Raw genomic sequence first — 19,798 nt, forward strand, 5'->3', positions numbered from 1 at the left:
GAAATGCAGATAACAAGACTAGAACCTTGGACGTCCTAGCAACCATAACTCTAGTACCATGTTAAGCAACCACTTTAGCTAAAAGCTTAAGCTGTTAGGTTGAGGGCCAACAGTGTATATCAAGCTTTAACATATCCTGATTACTATGGAGATATTTTGTGCCTGGAAACTTGACTTTCTGCATTATATGATAGTTTAAAAAAATATTTTTCTTCTATTCTCTTTATATTTTGTTACTTAAGCTTTAAAAAAGCACTAATTTTCCTATTGGATTGAAGAGATTGTTGTAAAAAGTTAATGATGAAGCCTAACGAAAAAATAAAGAAGCTGATGGCTCTTTACTATGATCTCTGCAACTAATAATATTTTAAAGTGGAAAACAAATACTTTCCCTGAAATTAGGAACTAAATAGGTGCTCAACATTCGCATTAGTGATTGTGTATTAAACTCATATTGCTAGAAATGCTTTGGTTAATTTAAATTCTTTTGCTTTGTATCAACTCTGGATCATAAGGTGAAAGCTATATGGTGATTGGGATTTTAGTATTTTGTAATTAGCTAAAGACACCGGCTAAAAGAAGTTCATTATCTAATGGAGTCCCACTGCCATTGATTCCTATTATGGGAAAGGTTTTTTTAAATATGGTCCTAAGCTTCAATGAATGGTTGCCTTCAAGGACTTTAAACATATAGACTTGCTCTTGAGTGCCCAGATGTACTTGTGGTATGTTCATATTTATATTCCATTGGGGATGTTTTAGATGGAATGACAAAAAGAGTGATCTAGAAAAAATGGGGCACTTCATACTAGTGGGTTAGTATATGATGGCATAATAAATTAATAATTTTATAATTAGTTTATGATTAAATATCTGCAAATGGAATGTATTGTCATTTTGTCAAGTCACGTGAAATTGTTAGGTTTCATTGCTCGTTAGTTGTATTTCACATTGAAAGTTCATTGTAGAATAAAATGTAAAATAATTTGTATAAAATAATATTGGTGACATATTTTCCTACAAGGACAAGATTGACAATTTGCCAAGGGAGTTGTGAAATAACTATGTTGCTTAGGAAGGGTTGGAAACATCTCTGGTTCAATCTTTCTTCCCCAAGTTAGCCACTATCGAAGTCAATTAGAAGGGTAGAGTTATATGGTCAATTACAAACCCTTGCAAGAAAGATCTCTCTCCCCCTTTAATGGGAGGCAATGCACAAAGGTTGGTGGTCATGGAAATGAAGTTGTTTGATTTGTTATTCAGTGGAGGACAAATTGATTTACTCAGGGTCACTAGATACTTGGGGCCGGAAGGATTTCCATCTTCATGAAAATAGACAAAGTTGACTGGTTTCTTACCTATTTTGCTAACTTCTAGGCTAGAAACAAACATGCCTTGTGGTTTAGAAGGAAGAATAAGGGGGAGAAAATCCCAATGGGCCAACTCAAAAAGAGCAGATTTTGTTGGTTCTTACTTCTTAGCTTTGACAAAGATTAATGTAGGTGGATGGAGGAATTTCGCTTTCCAAAAGGTTTTGATGGTGGTATAGATGAATTGGGTCGATGAATGGTTCCTAGGCCCAAGCGAAAAGCTCATAAGCTCGTCCTTTAGTAGACATCTGTGATTGCTTTGCCCCTACTGTAATGATGAAAAATATCTCATTCCTTGAAGAAACAAAAAGATATATTCCCATGAAAATAGTGTGCTTCTATTTCCATTGTGATCTGCATTAGTGTCTCCCTTAGGAAAAGTTCTATACGGCTAGTGAGCTTGAAGACTATAGCTGTACTAATGCTTAGTCACACGAGTGCTCATGGAGGACTTGGACATGGGCAAACAATTGGATCCAATTTGATTCAAATTTGAAGAAGGTGGGCTGTCCTTTCCCAGACACAAGGAGTCGGTTGTTTTAAGGAATTTATTGAGAACTTTTTCTTAGGCTCAATACCTTTGATTTTTCCAGCCCAAAATCCCATAATCTTGGATTAGTCACACTGCTTCTTTTAGCTAAGGAGGTCAAATCCTTATCACCTAGAAATGTTGAGTGAGAGCATCAATTTGCTACTTAGGAAGCAATGTTGATGATGAATGAGAGCCCCTTGGTGAAGATACCTGCAATTTTTAATTCAGTGGAAATGTGTGGAAGAGTGATAACACGAGCTTCAAATGCATCACGGATAGAGTGACAATCGACTTTGATATGCTTCGTGCGCTCATGATAGATAGGATTGGCCGTAATCTGGATAGCACTCTTATTATCGATATGTAGAGGTGTAGGATCAGTCTCAAAAAAATCTAGCTCAGCAAGCAAGCCTCGTAGCCAAATAATTTTAGAACAAGCAAGAGACATCGCCCAATATTCAAATTTTGTCGATGACTTAGAAACTCTGTCTTGCTTCTTACTTTTCCAAAAGATCATCGCATCACCTAAGAACACACACTAACTAGTGATGGAGCGACGTGTATCCGCACAACCAGCCCAATTAACATCACTATAAGCAGTAAGGGAGTAGAATTGCTTGCAAGGAAGAATAAACCACGGGCAGAAGTGCTATGAACATAGCGTATGATCCTACAAATAGCTGCCAAATGAAGATGATGAGGAGTCTGAAGAAACTGGTTGACTTGTTGTACAACAAAAGAAATGTCTGGTCTAGTAATGGTGAGATAGACAAGACTACCCACCAACTTTTGGTATAAATTGGGATCAGCAAGTAAGTCACCCTCCTCTTTGCGAAACTTGACATTTAATTCCATGGGAGTATCAACAGAAGTACCCTTTTTAAGGCCAGCTGTGGCCACCAAGTCACTAGCATATTTATGTTGATTGAGTGAAATACCTGAGGGACTATGATTCACCTCAAGACCAAGAAAATAAGTGAGAGACCCAAGATCTTTCATTTGAAAGGACTCTAACAGATGAGTCTTGAGTTGAGCAAGTAAAGCTGAATCGGAGCCAGTAATCACAATATCATTAACATAAACCAAAAGAACAACAACACCCATGTTTGATTTTTGAAGAAACAATGAAGTGTCATACTTGCTCTGCTTGAATGAAAATTGTAATAAAGTGGTGCGGAATTTATCAAACCAGGCCCTCAGAGCTTGTTTGAGACCATAAAGGGAACAACGGAGCTTACACACAAGCCCGGGGGTGGCTTCATATTAATACACTCTTTAAGATCCCGGTGAAGAAAAGCATTCTTGACATCCATCTGATGTAGTGGCCATTCACTAGAAGTGGCAATAGCCAGAATCGTACGAAACAATAGTCATCTTAGCCACAAGAGCAAACGTCTCTTCATAATTGACACCATATTCCTGATTATTCCCAAGTGCAACAAGGTGAGCTTTGTAACGATCCAGACTTCCATTAGATCAGACTTTGACCGAGTAAACCCATTTACAACCCAGAGGAACAATGGTGGGAGGATAAGGCTCAATGTCCCAGGCGTGATTGGCCTCCAGAGCGGCAATTTCTTCTTGCATAGCTTGTTGCCAACAATCATGCTTGGCAGCGTGTGAGTAGGAAGTGGGAATATCTAAATTGGACAATGCAACAGTAAGAGCTGAAACATAGTTACCATAACTTGAAGAGGGAAACCCATACCTATCCTAAGGTACAAACACTCGAGAAGAGTGACGTACCAAAGGCTTTAGGGGTGCTGCAACTGACTGGATCTTGAGCGTGGTAGGATCAGATATCGGACGAGCTACCGAAAGAGACTGTGGGCGGGGGCGCCGCATATACACAATACCTTGGTTTAAAATGAGAACTAACTGGATGAGGATCTGAGAACCCCTCCTCAAAGGAGGGGAGAATCATAGTAAGAGAGGAGGGTACAGAGGACACATGAAAGAAATGTTGATTTTTAAAGAAAATAACATTCCTAGAAATGCGTGTACAATGTAATGTAGGGTCATAGCAAACAAATCCCCTTTTGACACACATTGTATCCCAAGAGTGCACATCGAACAGATTGAGCAGATAATTTATGTCACTCGTGAGGAGGTAGATGAACAAAACATACACAACCAAAGGTGGTTATCGTAACTAAGTTGCTTAGCAAATAAACGGAAATAAGGAGACTCCATGAGTAGGACTTGAGAAGGTAAACGAGGATTCCAGTAAGAGAGTACAGACCACATCTAGGAGATGACAATTTTTCTGTTCAGCTACTCCATTCTGTTGGGGAGTAGCAGGACATGAACGTTGATGAATAATGCCTTTAGAAGCCAAAAATGCCTGAAACTCAGTGGACACATATTCATCACCAGAATATGTGCATAATGTCTTAATAGAAGCAAAAAATTGATTGTCAACATACGCTAAAAACTCAGTGAAAGTACGAAAAACCTCAGATTTAGAGCGAAGAAAGTAGACCCAAGTAAATCTACTATGATCATCAATGAAAGTCACATAGTATTTAAATATTTCATGTGAACTAACTGGGGAAGATCCCCAAACATCACTATGGATAAGCTCAAAACACTGAGAAGCTCTACTAGCGTGCAAAGGGAAGGGAAGAGTTTTGCTTTAACCAAGTTTGCAAGAGGCACACTCGAGAGATAAAGAAGTCCACCAAGTAAAAAAAATGAAAAAATAAAAAAAATAAAAAGTGAAACTAACAATATTAGCCAAGGAACCCCCTTTTCAGACCCTTTCCATCATAATTTACTGAGCTCTTCAAATTTTCTAATTCCCTTTGTCCTTTCATCTTTCGACTTTTACTACCATCCATGTGCACTTCATTTCTTCCAATATCACTCAACTTTGAATCCATTGAATCCAAAAGATTTTGAGCTTCCAAGTCCTTAGGAATCTTCACCATGGGTGTAGATTCCACCCCTACTCTATAACTTGTTCACCAACCTATCATTATAAAAAAACATTAGAAACTCCCTCCAAGGCTTCCAATGGAGGTGGATGGACATACAATAAATCCCCTATTTTTTCTGCAAGAATCAGAAATGTACCCATATTGTTTTTCGAATCTCGTGAATAACAAACCCCCCCACCACAGTCAAACTCACCAATATCATCACTCTCTGAATCTTAAAAATCCCCCTCCCCCCCCCCCCCCCCCAAAAATTTCTTTTCCATCTTTCCATTACGAACCTCGTCACTACATCCAGCCTTCTTCTTTGCACTCGGGTCTTCCACAATACTTAACTCTCCTTTAGAATTTCTCCTTAGCAACTTTGGTACTGACTCACCAGAACTCTCTCTCTTTTTTTCAAGAACCTTCTTCATTTCAGCATCCATACAAGCTACCCTCCTACAAGCATAAACCTTTCTAGTTTTTAACCCTCAAATCCATCAACATTGAGACTCTGATTATCAGATTTTTCCTCAAACCCTGCTTCTTCTTCTTTACTTTTTTCCATACTGCCTTCTAATACTTGTCCGGAACATGACACGATTTCCACCCCATAATCTTGTTTCGAATCTAATATGCTACTGGAATTCTGAACTTGTTGCCTTGTTGGTCATTCCAACTCAAATCTCAGAAAATGTTATGCTGGATTTGGATTCCATTAGCAACATGTCAAGTCCTCCCCAATACTCATTTCCTGAGATCTATTAGCAAAATTTTGAACCTGCACTTAGTCCGGAACCAGTAGGGAGGTACTTGTGTTGTCATTACTGCACACATGAGCCTGAACACCACCTTGACCCTTCTGCTGGAAACTCATAATAAGAGAGCCTTCCTATGGATCCAAAGAATCAACCTTTCCCAGACATTGGGCTTGTTCAATACTTGGCTCAAATTGGTCAAAAAAGAAATTCCTTCTTTTTCAGTAACCTGGGTGAGGTCTAAAATGAGTAACATACAACCTGGCCCAAATCTTTTCACAGCCTCCTCACTGAAAGCATCCCTAGCGGCCTCTGAGATTATCGCACACCATCTGGAACCCTAGATTCCTTCATGCTCTGATCATCTGAAGCTTGATGTACATTGGTGACCCACAATCTAACAGCTTAAACTTCTAGGTAAAGTGGTAATCTAACAGTAAATTGAGGGCGGTATGATATGGTTTTAAGGCTTTTTATTTTCTGAATTCTGAAATAGCTAATCAGAATAATTCCTACCTAGAATTTAAAATAGGATTAAGCTCCTGCTACTGTAGCTATAGCAGAAGGTGTGGCTGCCACACCTTCTGCAATCGTGGTGTAAACATTGTTTTGCTAGAGTAGTGTGAACAGTTTCATGCCGCCTGTATTTATTTGTTTTAAACAAGTAATGTTAGAATATCCTGACTTGGTTTCTTATAACACACTAACAACAATGATATGACAAAACATTAATAATAATGAGACTCAACATTTCTCTAGGAACTTGGACATGGAAAATAACTTGAGAACTTGAGTGGGCTCCACGCCATCTTGACTTTGCCAAATATACTTTGTGGTTTTGTCATCAAACTCCATTACACTTATTTTTACAAAAAATTAGAAAATTTTCCCACTCATACAAGAATTTTTTTTTCCCATGTTTACACATGTATAGAAAAGGTTACTTGGTGTATATTGTAAATTCTTCTGAAAGGATAATAAAAACCATTCTCATACTAGTTGTGTCTACTTTGGAAGCTTCTTGATCTGTCCATGTTGAATGTTAGTGACGGCATCTCTGTATTATTTTCACTGGATTTTGTTAACAATCTTCCAGTTTTTTCACTGTATTATCGAACTTATCCATCTTTTTTTTGTTTTTGATTGATTAGTCATTGAGTCAGCCGCAACAGCTGAATCAGCAAGGCCATGTTCTTGAAGTGGCTATTGAAGCTGCAGCAAATGCAGTTATCAATCTTAGGGACAGTTTAAATGATTGGGATAGCAAAGTAGGTGATGGTGACTGTGGGTCAACAGTGAGTTTCTCTTCAAATCCTCTTCTCTCATCTTTTGCAGTACTTGCTGAAAGGTATGTAGTGTGGTTTGTCTTATTCCTTGTCCTCTTACAGATGTATAGAGGTGCGAAAGCAATTTTGGAGGACATGCAGAAGTAGTAAGTGTAATTTCAGTTATTTTAGATTGATTAAATTTGCTTGAATAGGAAGAATATCCTATTGCATGCATTCAGATCTGGAAAATCTAGTTCCAAATTCACACACATCATTGAGTGATGTAGCAATGTTAGGCTTAGTAGTGCACTTTCTGATGGGCAAATCAGACACTGGAATAGTCTTTTATTAGTGCCACTTTGTATGAAACAAAAAGAAGATTTTTGCCTTCATGGGGAATAGGACCTGCATAAAAAAAATTTCAAGGCTTCAAAAGTATGGAAATTTTTATGTAAATTTTGAGATTTGATTTTAGAAAATGTCGGAAATTAGTAGTAACGCATGGAATTTTATTGCTTTAGAAACTATTATTAGAAAAAATAATGCTCGAATACATTGAGATGAGCTTCCAAAGTTCTTGTTATGATCTTTTGTTTCTGTAAAGAAAAAAGATAAATTAAGAAAGAAAATTCAATTTGGGTTTTTGATCGCAAATTTGAATTTTCAAGAAATTTCACTCTATAGTTACAATTTTTAGAGATTTCTATAGGTTTTGGATGGTATGTGTAAATATTAGTAGTAATTTTGTGAAAAGGAAAGTGACCGCCATTTCAATTGAGGGTGGTGGAAACTAGGAATTTTTGTCGATTTTTGCAGAAATCTAAGAGCATGGTTCTAGCAATGCCAGCATGATGTGTAATTATCAATTTGATTCTCTTATACTGCCCAAACTAAGCAGGTTTTATTTTGGGTGTTATGCAGCTAACATTAGTGAGGAAGAATTTAATAGCTCTTAATTTAGTAGAATAAAATGCTCTCGATCAGCTGAATTGGCAGAAAAGGATTCATGTAGCTGACTCCACCTAGTGGGATTTAAGGCTTCTTGTTGTTGTTGTATGCAACTAATGTGGTTATGGGTTTGGGTTGTGACAGAACCTATGCTGGCTTCCACCAGCTCTGGCTGGTACAATGATACGTACAAGTTTGTGCACCTTGCCTCTAGGGATCGACAAAAAATATTCAATTTATTGTCTTTGAATTTTATAATGGACGTTATGGATCTTGGAAAATTTCTATGGCGTTTCAAGTGTCTTAGTTAGCTCCTATTTCTGATGCAAAGTTGTGGAATGTAAGCAGAGTGATGTGGGGCCATTGTCTTAAATTTCTGTATTTTTGCCAAGAGTGGGTATGAAATGAAATCGAGTTCCGATTTCCGTTTTGCAAAATTCTGGTTGAAGTTTTGGGAATTTTCAAATTCCTGAAATTTCAGATGAAATTGTGGAAACTTAAAATAACAATGGGAAAAACGAAGCAAAAGAAGGTATGACTGTGAATGAGCTTTTCATGGAGGATGAAGAGGATCCCACTTTCCAAAAGGTATGACTGTGAATGAGCTTTTCATGGAGGATGAAGAGGATCCCACTTTCCAAAAAGATTTACTACCCATTCCTTGCTTTTCAAATTCTACTCTTAGTTCCTTGTGCCAAAAGGATATGTCATTTGGGGGAGGGATTGTGAGAGTTAATTCATTAGTGGATGGGAGAGACAATTGGGACCCTCAAAAACTACATTAGGGGATGGGAATTAAAATATGGATATAGCGTGCCTGGAGGAAGGACATATAGAGCCTGTCAGACTTGAAATCTGACAGATTAGGATAATTACATGGAGATATAGGGCCAAAAGAGAGATACTCATATGTAGAAATGTATATCTTAGGGAGGCTACAGAAGGAACTTCTGGTGAATCCTCACCCCACTTAAGCACATCCAGGTCTTGGAAAGTTGGTGGGTAGAAACACAATTTTATTGGGTAAATGGTTGTGGCAGTTTCTATTAGAGATGAAATCCTTATGGCACAAAGTCATGAGAAGTAAATCTGGCTTGCAAGTGAATGGTTGGGTTGTGATTGGGTATTGGATGTTCTTCTGAGAGTCCTTGGAGGTTTATTTTACGAGTTTACTGCATATTTTTTCCTCGAAAATTAAATATAAAATGGACGTCTCATATCCATTTTTGGGAGGATATCTAATTGGGGGATTCAGCTTGATTTAGTATTTTTGCAATAACCATACCCTTTAAGCCATGGTAATTTAAATTACTTTCCTAAATTTGCATGGTTGTTGCTTTGCTATTGTGTTGAATGAGTTGATACTGACCATGTTTTGCATAAATTATGTTAGTTTATGTTGGAAAATTCATTTAGTTTATTTGTTAGGAGGGGCTTATGTGAAAGGAAACTAAGATAGCTCATGTCAAACATTAATAACATAGGGTTTGGGGCAGAAATAGAAAAAAAAAGTAGGTAGGGGCAGCCTAAACCAGGTGTGGCTCCTGGCAGCAGCTGGCTGCAATGTACACTAGCAGCAGACACCTAGAATGCAGGTGGCAGCACTGCAGGGCCCTTGTCGCCACCAGCTGCTGCCGTCCTGCCATGTTTACAGCCTGGCAGTCAGTTGATAGCAAGTAGCTGCTGTTCTGACCCATTTCAAGCCATGCAGAGCAGCAACAATAGGAGATATAATAAACTTCTCCTGTAAACCCTAGTTCTAGAGAGAGAGAAAGGAAGGAATAGGGGGAAAACTCTGCAGAAAATCAATGAAATCTTCAGAAAATACAGAAAATTATGAGAAAAATTAAAATAATTTTAGAGAAGCTAAAAGTCAAGGTAGCTGTTCTTAATTTTCATTTATTCATCTAGGAATTTTGGGTATTCAAAGGAAATAGGGGTGGAAACTTGCATGGAATTGAATCCTAATAAGGAAGGTTTGAGCTTGTTACTTCTAATTACTAGATATGGTTGCATATATGTTCGCTTTGGTTATCATAGCAGCATATTTTATTTAGTTGCAAAATATTCATGTGATTGATATTTATCTCGTAAAAGATGATGGTTTTTCTTGCTACAGTATGGCTTGTGTATGCATATGATGAATCGCTATCGTGTGAAATAGCTGGTACCATGTGTTGTACGCTGCTGTGATATTGTGAAAAATTGAGCAAGTAGGGATAGTGTCTCTCTGGGGTGAAAGGCCCTAAACCTCCAGACGGTATTTGTAGGTTAAGTGGTGACTGGCCAAGCTTGAAATTGGCACTTGTTTGAGATGGAAAATTTATACTTGTTGAGACAGTATTATTATGTTGAAATAATGTTGAAATGCATGTTATTTGAATGTTTTGTGGTGGTGACTTTAGATGAAGAGATTACTTCAAATAAAGAGTGTGTTCATGTACAAAATGATCATGCATGCATATAAGAAATCACATCCTAAAGTATTGAAATCCTTTATGAATAAGGGAGAATTAAGGATGTGTAGCGAGCTCTTGGTTTCTCACCCTACTTAGCAATTTTAGGTTCAAACTAAAGGAGAGCCCCACTCATTATTTTTCCAAGATATTGCCTTTTTGACACATACTACAAGTTGGCAAGAAGATACTAGAGATATTAAACATTTTGTTTTATTGGTAAATATGTATTAAGTCTAGGAAGTGTGAAAAATGTTGCATGTAAAGTACAACTCCAATGTAAAGAGCTTGTCAATGAAAATAACTTTTTTTGGTTGCTTCATGAAATATATGTACCTCATGTTTTAATAAATATCATTCTAGACTGGCTATCTTACTTCCATTCATATGATGATTTTGCTAAACAAATTCTTCCCTAGGCCTAGTGCCTCCATCAGATTTGGATGAAGTCATGGCTGGTCACATGCCAAAAATGGGGTTGTGGTATAGTGGTGGTGTGAGAGCTTTGGTTACATTGGGCCTCGTTTAAAGAAATAAAGTGCAAGATAAATATTATTTGTGTGGCATGTGGTTGAGTATGTCAACTTGCATGTGGTTAAGTTATTTATATGTTATGTTAGGTGGATTTAAGGACATATATAAGTACAATGAATACGAGTAGTAGTTAGGATTGCTAATGATCACTTGTGCATTTTTTTTTTCTTCTTGAGGAGAATGAGACAAAGGGGTGGTCTGACATCTTCAATCCACTAGAACAGGGTGTCAATTTGAAATAGAATGCTCCAAGAGAATCTGTGAGTGTAGCCGAAATTTACATACCCTACGAAGTATTAATTAAGCTATAACTAGACTGGCTCACAACCAAGGTCTTAAATTTTGATTTCAACTCAAATTTCGAAGCTCCAAAAGTACGGAAATTTCAACGGAAATTTCTATTTCAATGTCAATTTTGATTTCGATTTGAAAAAATAATGGAAGTTGGTAGTAAAGCATGAAATTCATTGTGAAACTTTAGAAATGGTTAACAAACATAATAATATAAGTTTTAGGACAAATATATAACAAATTAAATACATCGATGTTTTGTATGAGGTGGAAAAGTTGTAAATTAGTATGTGTATCAAACATATTTGTGAGATAATGTACATTAAACATATTCAGTTAATACAAATGAAATTCATAAATCATTTATATACTATTTATTATGCAAATAATCATAATTTAGACATGAATGGTTAAATAAAATGTTAATGTAAGTTTATTTTTTCATATAATTTTAAAAGCACTTATAATAATCATTTGTTTCAATAAAATAAATAAATTAAATTAAAGGAGAAATTTCACTTCACTTCTAAATCTCGCGTTTGAATTTTGACGAAATTTCATTGTATTGTTAAATTTCAACAAGTTTCGCTAAAATTTCGAGATTTCGATAAATTTCGTATGATTCATTGAGATTTTGACATAAATTATGTAAGACGGATATTGACTGCTAGTTTGATTTCGAGGGTGATGAAAATCGGAAATGCGACGGAAATTTCAACAATTTTGTGGAAATTTAAGACCATGCTCACAACAATTAGCCGACTCAACAAAATAATCATGAAATTTAATTGAATTAAGGGAAAACGATGGATCAAGTACTAGAAGAGACAATAGCTAAAAAAATGAATGAATTTTCTTAAGGAGTTTAAGAAATTAAGCCCTCCTAGCTTTGTAGGAAACCTAGAATCCTTAGAAGTAGAGAACTGGTTGTGGAAGGTGAGGAAACTATTTTGCTCAGGATGCTAGATAAGTACAAGGTCATCATAGAAAACTCTCTATTTGAGGGTGAGGCTGACCATCGGTGGCAATCTAAGCAACAGTTAAGAGATATTGTGGCTATGAATTGGACTTTCTTTGAAACAATTTGCACTGAGAAATATTTTCGAAAGGCATTTCGGGAAGCCGAGTTACAAGAATTTATGTAGTTGGCTTAGAGTTATGGAGAAATAGTAGAAAAAGTTGCCTTGATAAAACAAGACATTGAAGATACTCTAAAAAAATTTATGAACAGAAGAGGTGGTCTCCATTTAGCAAAATTGGGCCAGTCGGAAAGAAACCGAAAAGCACCACAACAAAGTTATCGAATTGGTGGCCCCTTTTGTAGGGTTTTCAAGTGTTATGAATGTGAGTGGGTATATGAGGGGGAATACCCTAACTCTCAATTTCCAATTATACCTCAAAGACAACAACCAAAAACTCAATTTTCTTGTTCTTGACCTTAGTGACCAAATCCTTTCCTAGGTTCAAGTTTTCCTTGATCTTAACTAAAACAATACATGCAGGCAATAAGAACCCAAGACCTCTTGGTAGCCATGGCTTTGATACCATGTTAGATTACCTCATTGCTTAAAAGCTCAAGCTGTTAGGTTGTGAACCAAGAATGTATATCAAGCCTTTACATAAAAGGATACACTATTTGGCATTTCTTCAGGCTTTTGCAGCAGGTTGTTTTAAGGGAACTTGTGTTTCAGATTTGAGTAGGATTAAGTGGCATTGTTATCTTGATTGCGCTTATTACTCTTAAAACATGGTATCAAACCTGTGATTATAAGAGGTGTTCAACTCTATTCTTGTAGGGATGTAAGATTTTAAAATGGGCGTGCAGCTTTCCTAATTTCATCCTTCCTTATAGTCTTGCCAAGCAAATCTTCTTCATCAAACCACGTAAAATCTTATTAGCTGATTGTTGAGAATAACATCATTACTTAGAGATCCAAGAATCTTTGCATAGAAAAAGAGAGGTTTTCTCTTTATGGCATCAAATAAATCAATTTTAGTTACATTAATAATCCATTAGAGCTTGAGAAATAGAAATTGCAGTATGCTTATAATATTTTATTGGCTTGAGACGTTCTATCCTCTAATAACTTCCTGTCACTGGTGAAGTTTGATCACCTGTCATCCCCTTAGATAAAATCTGATGAAATTTTATTATTTCTTGTCATCTTCGATCACCTCTATTTAGTCTATTAAATTTTGATAAAGTCCATTCCCCTACAATCATACTTGTGCCCTTGATTTTTTGGGCCTCTTGAACCCTTCAACCATTTCCTTCAAGAATCTTTTGGTCGAGTACTTTATTGATAAACTCTTTTTGAGGAATGGGGTTCGGTAAAAGGTTGTGACTTGGATGAGAGGGTGTTTATCTAATGCCTCTTTCTTGGTCATTAATGGAGAGCCTAAATCATGACGTAGGGCATCAAGGTGGGGTTGGGCAAGGGAATCCTCTCACTCCTTTTTTTTCTTTTGAATTCTTGTGGTAGATATCTTGAGTAGATTGGTCCATAGGGATGTAGATTGATGTTTATTTAGAGGGATTGGGGTGGGGAGTGAGAGGATTGGTTTTCTCATGTTTGGTGGATGATACTATTTTCTTCTTAGTGGATCATGAGGATTCTTTTTTAAATGTGTTTACTATTTCTAAATTGTTTGCTAGGGTCTCTGGTTTAGAAAAAAATGAGGAGAGTGGGATACTTGTATTAATTTGAGTGATACTAGATCTTTGGAGTTTTTTCCTCTATTTTCTCCATTTTTCAGATGGTAAATAATTCTTAGAACTTGGAGTGCGAATTAAGCCCACGTTTGAATTGAAATTGAGATATTGATGCTAGTTATCCCTTCTGAATTAGATTCATATATGGGTGGCCTTACATTGTAATCCTAGTTCAATTGGGTTTTGGGATCCTATGGTGTGGACGGTATCCAAGGGGTTGAATTGGTGAAAGGATGCTTTATTTTTTCTAAATGGGTGTATTAGCCTCATTTAGGCTTCTCTTTCTAGTATTCCCCTCTATTTCTTATCTTTTAGAATTCTAATGGTGATAGCTAAAAAAATTGAGGAAGTCGCAAGAGATTTCCTTTGGCTTGGGGTAGGGGAGAAAGGATCTTCTTGCCAATTGGGAGGTACTTCGTATGCCTAAAAATGAAGGGGGGATTTGGGTATTTGAAAGTTGATATCTAGGAATATATCTTGAATGGGCAAATGGTTGTGGTATTTTCCTTAGAGTCTTCACTATGGCAAAAAGCCACTAAAAATCAATTTGGCATTAGGATAATGGATGGGATTCTAACTTGGGGTTCAGGTGTTCATGGGACAGTCCCTAGAAGGGTATTGCTGTCCTCGTGTCTAATGACTCTAATGAGCTGTAGAGGATGCAGTGTGGGAGGAAAGATGGGGTTAGTTTGTATTGAAACTCAATTTTGAAATGGCTTATGGTAAAGTAAATTGGAAATTCCCAAATAAGGTGATAACATGGAGGTTTTTCGGGGGATGTGGTTGGCTTGGACGAATGGGTGCTTGTATGATTTTTCTTTCTGAATTCTTTTAGTCATTATTAATGAAGAACCTAGGTTGTGGTTTAGGGCTTCAAGGTGTGCTAGAGAAAGGGAACCACTTTTCCATTTATTGTTTGTTCTTGTGGTCAATATCTTGGGATATGTGCCAAGCTTGGCTGAGGAGGTGCTTGTCTATTGCTTCTTTTTTCCATCAATATTAATGGAGAACCAAACTTGTAGTTTAGGGCTACAACAGGTGTTTGACAAGGGGAGGGGGATATGGATAGATTGGTAGATAGGGCTGTCAATAGAGGGTTTATTAGGGGATTGGGGTGGAGAGTGTGGGGGTTGTGGTGTCTCATCTTTAGTTTGCATGTGGCATTATGCTCTTCTCAACGAGCCATAGGGATTCTTTTTTGAATGTGGTTTACTAACGTAGCTTTTTGAGCAGGTTTCAGGCTTAAAATAAATTTGGGGAAGTGTGGGATGTAAAATATTAATGTGAGTGATACTAGATATTTGGATTTGTCTTCTTTAGCTGGGTGCCATAGATTGGCCTTAGACATTTTTAGGGGTTCCTTTTTGGGCTCTTTTCGTAGAGATAGTTGCTGAGCATTAGATGGGTTGAAGGGTTTTCTCTAGCTGGTTGTATCACCCTTATTCTGAATTCTCTATAGTATCCCTCGTCATTTTTTCCCCTTTCCATGTTTAGAGTTCCAACAGGGTTAGCTAGGAGTATTGAGAGAGTCATGAGAGATTTTCGTTGGTTTGGGGTTGGAAAGGAAGCACCATTTAGTTAGCTGGGAGGGGATTTGTAGGTCTAAGAAGAAGATTTGGGTCTTGTTCATTTTGTGTCTAAAAACATTGCTCTGATGAGGAAATGGCTATGGGGGTTTTCCTTAAAAGAGAATTCCCTTTGGCACAGTGATTATGGAGGTAAATGGTTTGGATACGAATATGAGGATAAGATGTTCCTTTGAGAGTACTTGGAGGTTTATCTTGTAGCTTTATTCTCTCTTTAACCCATATACCAACGATTGTAAAAGCCTTATGCACTTTTCATTACTTTTCCTTATCTTTATCGTCTCTCCTCATTGCAAAATGGTGTTTCCTCTTCTTCTTCTTTTTTTAATTTCTAGTGGGGATAACTTCTCTTGGGATCTTCATTTCTTAGGTCCCTTAATGGTAGGGAGCTGGAGGAACTTTCATCTTTTGTTGTGTTTGTTGGAGAGTTGTTGTCCTTTCAATAGAAAGGACGCATGGTAGTCAGTTCTAGATTCTTTGGAAGGCCAAAGTTTCCTCTAAGATTAAGTTTGGTTGGTTGTTCTTAACAGAGTTAAGTTGTTCCGCATTTTTGGAAAGAGCTGGATTTGCCCAGAATTGGCAGAGAATTTGTTCGCTATTTCTTTTTCAGGTTTTGGTAGGAGTGGAGATGGTTCAGCATTGTGTAAGAGTGGGTTTTATTGCTGTTTTGTGGGGTATATGGTTCGAACAAGATGCTCGCATCTTTACAGTAAAGAAGATGGTTTGGCATTTGCTATGGGATAGGATTCAGTGTATGGCCATTGTGCACTTTTGCAGCAGCTTGCTTTAAAAGCGTGTGCATTTCAGATTTATGGCATGACCTGATGGCTGCGGTATTTTGATTGTTATTTGTTTCTTCTTTCTTCTTTTTTTTTTCATTAGAGGATTTGTTATGCTTCTTTTCATACATTGTTCCTTCCTAATGAAATCTCTTCTTTTTCTATCCCAAAAAACTAAAATCAAATTTTTTTGGTTGGAATTTGGAAATATCCTTTATGTAGTAGTCAGAAAACAAGGAGAAAATATTTTTTTCCCTCAAAAAATAAATACTGAAACAAAGGAACATTTGATGAGAGCCTTGCTTTGGCAGGTATTACATTTCCACAATAATTTGTTGTGCTGCTTTCCTTGGTCTGGTCTGGATTCTTATCTGTTGTTTTAGTGCTTCATATTTTTCGCAATAAACTTATTCTGTCATATGCTAAATAGTTCAAGCATTTTGTGGCATTAGAAATTCCTGTATGGATTCAAATGACAGTTCTAACATGCAAAATATGTTGGAGGGAAAAATAAAACAGCAATCTTGCACAAAGACCCTTCAGCATATTCGGGGTCTTGGGAGGGTCTGTAATTTATTTGTTAGACCATCACATAAAGCTTAGGTTTGTTCACAGAGATTGTGCTCTGAAGTATGCCTTTTATTTATTGACTAGCATTGACCCATTTTTTCGCCTTGTTTTCCAGTTATCCTCTGAATGATGCGGCAGAAACAGTTAATGAGGTTGGATCTTCTATAAGGCGAGTTATGGGAGGGACAAGTGGGATCATGTATGTACCTTCCGTGTCTCACGTTGAATTTGGATGATTTCGTCCATTTATATTTCCTTTGTCATAAATATCTGAATTTTTCCAAAGCAGGTACGATATACTGTGTAAGGCTGCATATGCGCAGTTGAAATCGAACACTCAATCAGTTGTTACTGCAAAACACTGTGAGATGATACTCCTATTGTGTTGATTTCAGACCCGGCATGCCTTTACTTATTGCGTGTCTTGGTTCAGGGGCTGCTGCACTTGAAGCTTCCATTGTTGCAGTTAGTAAATATGGAGGGGCTAGTGCTGGTTACCGCACGTTGTTAGATGCCCTTATTCCAGCTTCTGAAGTTCTTATAGAGGTTATCTTTAATGGTTTATATTTCTTACCTTTCTTCGTTGATCTGTGTTTGTGCCAAAGTATTGATATATCTTCACAATCAGAGATTAGAGGCTGGGGATGATCCTTGCAGTGCTTTTGTTCTCTCATCTGATGCAGCATTGGCTGGAGCAGAACGCACAAAACACATGAAGGCACAGGTGACAATCTGAATGAGACTTCTCTTTTTTTTCCCGCACATTTTTAATTTTCAATGGACATTATTTTAACTTGCTTTCTCATCTAAAAGGGACATGAAGAAAGTTGCCTTTGAGCAACAATAGTTTTGATGATGTGAATTTGCACTTGTATGATGCTAGAAAAATTGTTGGAAATGAGTTCTACGATTTTCCTAAGAAACAATTTTCCACTTAGGTAAATAAGAACTTGGCAGTTTATCAAAAAACTATCAACAAAGGTTTGGAGGATCATGACTCATATGGCTTGTTCTAGTTTGATGAGGTTGTTAAATGATGTCAAAGCCACCTGTTTGGAAATTTTGCCCAATCCTGTCGCTAACACTAGCAGCGAGGTATCAGATTGTCGGTATTCACATACAGTACAACACTATGCTGTTCTTTGCGAGGTTGCAAGGAAACTCATCCCAAGCCCATCCCCTACGTTGAACGAGCTGTTGTAGCATGTTGGGACAGTTACCCACGTGGGAGTTTGCAATCAGCCCACGTCTTTATGGACATTGGGGCCAAAATTAATTTGAAAGAATCATACTGTTCATAAATTGAGTTTGCATTACTTTAGGATGTATGTAGTGATGTAGGTATCAGGTTACTGATTAAGGTAGCAGATTCTGTCATGCCCCGAACCCAATAATTGGACCCAAGGGTGAAAAAGTAACCTAACATGTCCCTGTATCACCAAAATCAAGATACAGTACAATGAATGAGGGTCCAACCCCGTGGGATTCCCAGGCACCGTATACACATTCACATACACAATAGAAACACAACGGAAGATAATTCTTTCTATACAGAATCTGTATCATACCAGAGTCTACACAAAGGAGTCAAACTTCACAAAAATACAACACAACCCGGGCAACAACCATAACCACAAAAGTCAACTGGATACAGTCCTAGTACTTACCCAAGTACCTCTTGCAGTACACCGACCACTATGCTCCAAACACCAGGATGCTAGATCCGGTTACTCGAAGGACCTGAAAAATATGTATGTACAGTAAGGGTGAGACACCTCTCAGTAAGGGCAAATACATGTTATATCGGTGTGTGGCATTTGAGTATTATCATGATAGCAAAACATACACAGTTAAATACAATTTCCAGTACTTCCACAAACAGTTTCAAAACAGTGCATACACGCACACACACACATGATCAAGTAACTCGGTGTCGTCACACCCTTCGGCCCGAAGCCGGCCCACGATACGGTGATACCCGGCATCGGCTCGTAGCCGGCCCGCGATACACGGCGTCCCCGGCACATGGTGAACCCCAACCTCCCATGGCATTGTACTGGTACAAAATGGTGGATCCACACCCTTCAATGATCAGCCGGTAAGGCTCACGCCCTCGAATATAGAGTCAGACACTCTTACTAACGTGGCAGGCGATAAACACATGCCCTCGAATATAGAGTCGGACACTCTTTCAGTACCTGGAACAACTTGGAACCCAGTTTCTATTGCATTTCATCAAAACATAACCATGCATGCTCATATAACCAAACAAACCACACCCATTTGGTAATCTATAAATCATGATTTTTCAAACGTACACAGTTTAATAAAGTCAAGGCACGACCATCCCTAACATAGTACATAACACAATATACCAAAGGTTTTCCAACAAAACCAGGGAATACAGCCCAGTACCCCCTTTTTCCCAAAAACTGTTACATGAAAAATCCACAATTTTACTCGTTAGATTTCCCCAAATGAGTAACCAAAACACACATAGGACCGCGAACCACAGTTCTACCGAGTTCGATTCCGAAAATAACCGACATAAACTGAATCCCCTTACCTTTTCCTGAATGACAAATTCCGAACTCCAAGGCCCCTAAACCGCGAACCGAGTTCCAAAACCTACAACCCACAGTACAAAACTCGCTCACAACTCTGTTACCTACAAGACTACCGAATCATAATTGAAAATCGAGCCTTACCTCTATTTTGGGCCAAAACCCGAGAATGCCCGAAACGAAAATTCAATTCGTAGAACTTGTAGAGAATCCTTCCCTGATCCTTGTGGTAACGTCGGATTTACGATTCTTGCTACATACGACGAAGAAATCTAGAGAGATAGAGAGTAGGTTGAGTTTCTAGAGAGATAGAGAGAGAATTTGAGTTTTCTTAGTGGAGAAGTAATGAAAATATCTATTTTTAACCTTTCTCTTAATTAATTAATTCCTATATCATGGTTCGGGTTCTTACAACCTCCCCTCCTTACAAAAGTTTCGTCCTCGAAATTTGCCATCTCTTATTCATAAACTTATTCATGAAATCAATTATACACTCAACTTTAGGAAGAAA

The 19,798-nt window shown here is 37.6% G+C and overlaps 1 protein-coding gene across 3 annotated transcripts in view; it reads left to right on the top strand.

Moving 5' to 3' along the window:
- The window catches only part of LOC131146467 (putative 3,4-dihydroxy-2-butanone kinase), a 115,633-nt gene that overhangs the window by 84,573 nt on the left and 11,262 nt on the right, over positions 1-19,798 (top strand). For all 3 annotated transcript variants that reach the window (XM_058096093.1, XM_058096092.1, XM_058096094.1), the window contains exons 14-19: positions 6,730-6,873; positions 6,967-7,010; positions 16,839-16,922; positions 17,013-17,086; positions 17,157-17,269; positions 17,352-17,447. In XM_058096093.1, the coding sequence (XP_057952076.1) occupies positions 6,730-6,873; positions 6,967-7,010; positions 16,839-16,922; positions 17,013-17,086; positions 17,157-17,269; positions 17,352-17,447 (555 nt within the window). The remainder of the gene's footprint in view (positions 1-6,729; positions 6,874-6,966; positions 7,011-16,838; positions 16,923-17,012; positions 17,087-17,156; positions 17,270-17,351; positions 17,448-19,798) is intronic.

The sequence above is a fragment of the Malania oleifera genome, chromosome 13 (genome assembly GCF_029873635.1).
Source record: "Malania oleifera isolate guangnan ecotype guangnan chromosome 13, ASM2987363v1, whole genome shotgun sequence".
Taxonomy (NCBI): Eukaryota; Viridiplantae; Streptophyta; class Magnoliopsida; order Santalales; family Ximeniaceae; genus Malania; species Malania oleifera.